At 47.3% G+C, this 4,923-nt stretch overlaps 1 protein-coding gene across 4 annotated transcripts in view; it reads right to left on the minus strand.

Annotated features, from left to right (window-relative positions):
- Arhgef10 (Rho guanine nucleotide exchange factor 10) overlaps positions 1–4,923 on the minus strand; it is an 85,783-nt gene that overhangs the window by 48,779 nt on the left and 32,081 nt on the right. For all 4 annotated transcript variants that reach the window (XM_026788805.1, XM_026788807.1, XM_013353442.2 and 1 more), the window contains 2 exons: positions 4,613–4,727; positions 2,749–2,855 (listed from right to left, as the gene is read on the minus strand). In XM_026788805.1, coding sequence (XP_026644606.1) covers positions 2,749–2,855; positions 4,613–4,727 — 222 coding nt within the window. The remainder of the gene's footprint in view (positions 1–2,748; positions 2,856–4,612; positions 4,728–4,923) is intronic.

A 4,923-nucleotide genomic window follows, 5' to 3' on the forward strand; every position in this document is an offset into this window, starting at 1 on the left:
GGCACTGCTTACTTAAACAACACACAGACACACGCACACACACATGCACACGCACACACACACACACGCACACACACATCATGGCACTGCTTACTTAAACAACACACAGACACACACACGCACACACACCATGGCATTGCCTACTCACATACACATGCAGACACATACATACATACACCTGCAACACACACATTGTGACATTGCCTACTTGCACACATACAGACACACACAGAAATACACATACATCATGGCATTGCCTACCTTCACACACACCTATATACATACACAAAATAAAATACAAATAAATAACAAAATCATAGCAGTGGCTGCCCCCAGAAGAACACACACACACACACACACACACACACACACACACATACACACACCATTTTGTGCAGTATCCCCATCCCTCACACATCTACCCACGGCTTCCTTGTGCTCCTGCTCATCTCCCTATACCCCACGCCCTCCCTCATTTCACAGATCTCACACTGCTATCTCCACACACAGCCCACACGCTGGTACCCACTACCTCCTCACAAGCCACGCCGCTCTATTTACTGTCTCCTCACACACGGGACCCTGACTTAGGATCCCACCTACCCTACACCCCTGCCCACCATTTCATCTAGGCCACACCCCCGCTTGCATGTTCACACACTCTGCGCCCTGTTAACGGTCTTAACCCATCAGTGCTCCTGGTCTAGTTCCAGCCTATTCTCTTTGTTTGGATGGTGTTGGCTAATGGCTCTCTGGCTCCTCAGGCTCATTCCACCTCCCACCTCTAGGGACCTAGGCTAGTCACATCTCCTCTGTGGAGCTGCCCCTCCTCCAACGGGCAGCATTTCCTCTGCGCTTCCTGTCCGGCACAGGAATGTCGACAGAGAACAGGATCCAGGCATCACTCATACTGTTTGTCCCCAGCATCTAGCTGAGATCCACATACGACCAAAGGCTGGAAACAGTGACGTCAGAACACGTCAAGAATGGTGCCAGTCTCTCCTTTGTCATAACTCATGCTTGAAAGAGGTGGGAGAGCCAGGAAGCAAGAGAGGGTGTGCGGGGTTCTTTGTGCCTATGGCAATCTGTCCACAACCCTTTCCTGGCCAGCAGTACAGGTCACTTCCCCAGCTAGGCACAAGAAAGGGCTTCAGAGTGTATTTATGGGGTGTGGTTCAGATCATGGCCTCCTCCATGGCCAGCTTTCTCTTTGTAAACTGCACACAGACAGGGGACATTAGCACTGGAGAGCATCCAGCCTTGGCCCTGATGGCTGATAATTCACCAGGCAGTTCCCAGGCTGTCCACACCTCCTTACTGTGTACGTATAGCCTTCTGATAGACATCTCTTACTCACAGCCACTTCTGCCTTGGCTCCACTTTCAATGCTGACTGGGCCTGAACAATAGTAACATCCCCTAATATCCTCTTTAACCCTTTCAGCGCTAACCTTGCACTGTAGCATGCCAGTTTCCTTCTATGCGTCCATGGTCTGAATCTATTCACCTATACATGATCTATGCATCTCTATTTATCACCAGCCTGTCTACCTATCCATGGGCTCATCTCTAACTTGTTATTAATCTTGATTTATTCATTTGTCTATTATTCACAAACTGAATTATGTTTTTTTCTTGTGTTTTTTTTTTTTACCAAAAAAAATCAAATTGAAACCACTGACTTCCAGCCACCTCCCCGAATTTACTGTCAGATGTAATGAAACCAATTATATCCAGATAATTTCATCAGCTATTAGAAGTCTATCATGTGGGGGCTAGAGCGATGGCTCAGTGGTTAAGAGCACTGGATTCTTTTGAAGAGGACCCAACTCCAGTTCCCAGCACCTACATGGTAGTTCGCAGCCATCTGTAATGCCAGTTCCAGGAGATCTAATGCCCTCTTCTGACTGCCTTTGGTACCAGGCATGCACACGGTACACTTACATACATGGAGGCAAAACATGCACATCCATAAAATAAATTAAGTCTTTAAAAAGAAAGTCTATCATTTTAATGTACATTTTAGGCACCTGTGTATACATCTTTTACATACACTTGTATACTGTCTCTTTAAGGGTTTTACTGAGATAGGGTCTGGCTATACATCCTACCTTGTGAAGCACGATTAATAAAAACCCAAAGACAGAAATTGGCGTTCAACCTGAAGGTCAGAAAAGCATAACAGCCAGCCACTGGCTCTTACCTCTACCTCAGTCCAAAATGGTGATCCTGCCTCCATCAATCTCAGAATGAGACTTGTTTTATATGACTCTCTAGGACTGGGTTAAAGGCATGCACTGCCCTATTTCTATGGCAAACTAGTGTGGCTACTGGGATTAAAGGTATGTGTCACCACTGCCTGGTCTGTAAGGCTGACCAGTGGGGCTGTTTTATGCTCTGATCTTCAGGGAAGCTTTATTTATTAAAATACAAATGAAATGCCTCTACAAGATTGGCCTCAAACTGGCAGCAATCCTCCTGCCTCAACTTCCCCAGTGCTAGAATTACAGGCGTGGTTCACTATGTATTACTGCCTCTATAAAATTATCATATCGGTATGAGCTAGAACAACTAACTTGTGACAGAGAAATTAAGTTCCACGCATTTCTCACCCTTACACTTGGAGGTGAAATCACGGTGTTTAGGGAACTGTGCTGAGGCCAGAGCAAAGACCAGATCTCCTCATCGCTGGTGTATGGTGGGTGATCAGAGACAGCAGCAGGCTCTCCAGTGTGAGCCCCTCACTCACCTGCTGCTGAGACAAGCCCTCAGGCATTGGGGTCAGGACAGCCTCCGGGTGCTTGCATTCAACATCAATGAACAAATTCTGCTCTTCTTCAAAACAATACCTGTGATCTAAAAAAAAGGAAAGTCGAAATGCACGAGTTTCACATTAAAATTCTGTAATTATGACATCATAGTACAGTAAAACAAGCCATGTTTTAAAATAAAATAAATCAGCCGGGCGATGGTGGCGCACGCCTTTAATCCCAGCACTCAGGAGGCAGAGGCAGGCGGATCTCTGTGAGTTCGAGACCAGCCTGGTCTACAGAGCTAGTTCCAGGACAGGCTCCAAAGCCACAGAGAAACCCTGTCTCGAAAAACCAAAAAAAAAACCAACAAAAAAAAAATAAAATAAAATAAATCATCTCTGTAAGAAGATTTCAAGTCCAAATACATACTTTCCACATGGCTATTATTAAATTGAAAATTTAACAAACCCAATAAAAAAAATTCTTCCACAAGGGTAACTGAGCATCAGCATTGAGATTTTGAAGTTTATCCTTAGTTATGTAGTCAAATGGTAAAACAGAAATAGATATTTTAGCTTCTAACATTACAAAGTAACACAATCACAAACAGAGAAGCAGCAGGGGCTGAGAGCGAAAATAGTTACCATGGGACTCAGGTGGGACCTACCTATTAACTCCCTGTCTTCCACAAACTGGGGTTTGAAAATTTACAAAAATTTTACAAAAATCAAACTTTAAATCTGGGAATCTAGTCAGGGGCCGAGTGCTTGTCAACGTGTGGCAAGGCCCTGGGAAAAGTTTAAACCCAAACTAAACTCCCTTCAGACACCCAGACAGCTGAGCTGGGCTAGAATATGCCCTGTGTCTGGATGCAGGGGCACAGGAGCTCCAGGTAAAAGAGGCCTGAGAGGCCGACGGGACGGCTGGGGACCCGAACAAGTGAGGTTTATAATGGGCTTTCCAGGTAACTCAGACATCCAGGACTGAGAACTATGTGGGGCAGCTTGGGGAGGGGAGACAGACAGTGCACTTAGGGGCACATCTCTGGGTTCCCCCATCTCTCTCCTATCCCCACTCTCCAAGAGACCCATCCCGGCTGATTAGGGACTTGCCATTACCTCCTCTCACAGCTGCACCCAGCCAGGGAGGCCTGCACTGGGCTTCAGGTCCTAGCTGCTATCTGGCTCAACTCTAGGACCTTCCCCTGACCTAAAGGATCTCATGCCTGCAGCCTGGAGACAGCATTCGGCGTCCCCAGACACACACAGGCCACACAGGCTACAGTCCTTCAGTGAGATGTAGGAAAACTTGAGCATTGTAATGGCAGCAAGTCTTTCCTCACCAGCAAGAAGGCTTCTATAACGCCTGCGTAGACAGCTACCTCCTGACATACAGCCCTAGTCCCTGCAGAGTGACAAAGACTGGGAGCGCCAATCAGCATTGCCATGCAGCAGTGTGATTCACGGTGGCCGAAGTGACTAGGCATGCACAGACAGAGTCTCTGCACCCGAGGGCTATGGGGAAGCAGAACACAGGGGCAGCTGGAGCACCAACTACCCTCTAGTGAGAGGGGGCGGCAGAAGACTCAGCTATTCACAGAGACTCTGTTAACTTTCTATTTTATTGTATGCATCCCTTTACATATTTGGCCAATACCCCACAACTACATGGGGCCTGAAACAGAAAAGCCTCTCCATCATTTGGAGGGGGTAGGCCTTGGTCATCTGGGTGGAGCAAAAGTCTCTCCGTTGAGGCGAAGTGCAGGAATTTCCACACTGCCTCCACCCTACCTGAGCCATTGCCACAAGAGAAAGAAAAGCTGAGCCAGGCTCATGCTACATGTGAAAATGGGTTCCGGACCTTGGGAGACGAAAGACTTGGTCCTAATGAAGGAGCGGCCTCTCTTCACGGCAGCTTTGGTCTTCTCCAGGCCGTCTTTGGTGCCCTCCTTGGCTGCCTTCATGAGCTTCTGCATCTGTAAAACAGAAGCAACGGCGTAAGGAGCTGCTGCGGTAGCCCAGCACAATGTCCCCACTGTGACTTTAAAAGAATACTGTCAAGTAGTCCGGGTTGACACACTACGTGGAGTGAGCATTCCAGTTTGGGAGAGGCTTCTTGGTTATGGTCAGTGTGTGTGTGTTTGTGGTTCTTCTTGGTTATGGTCAGTGTGT

Source organism: Microtus ochrogaster, unplaced genomic scaffold (assembly GCF_000317375.1).
Source record: "Microtus ochrogaster isolate Prairie Vole_2 unplaced genomic scaffold, MicOch1.0 UNK7, whole genome shotgun sequence".
Taxonomy (NCBI): Eukaryota; Metazoa; Chordata; class Mammalia; order Rodentia; family Cricetidae; genus Microtus; species Microtus ochrogaster.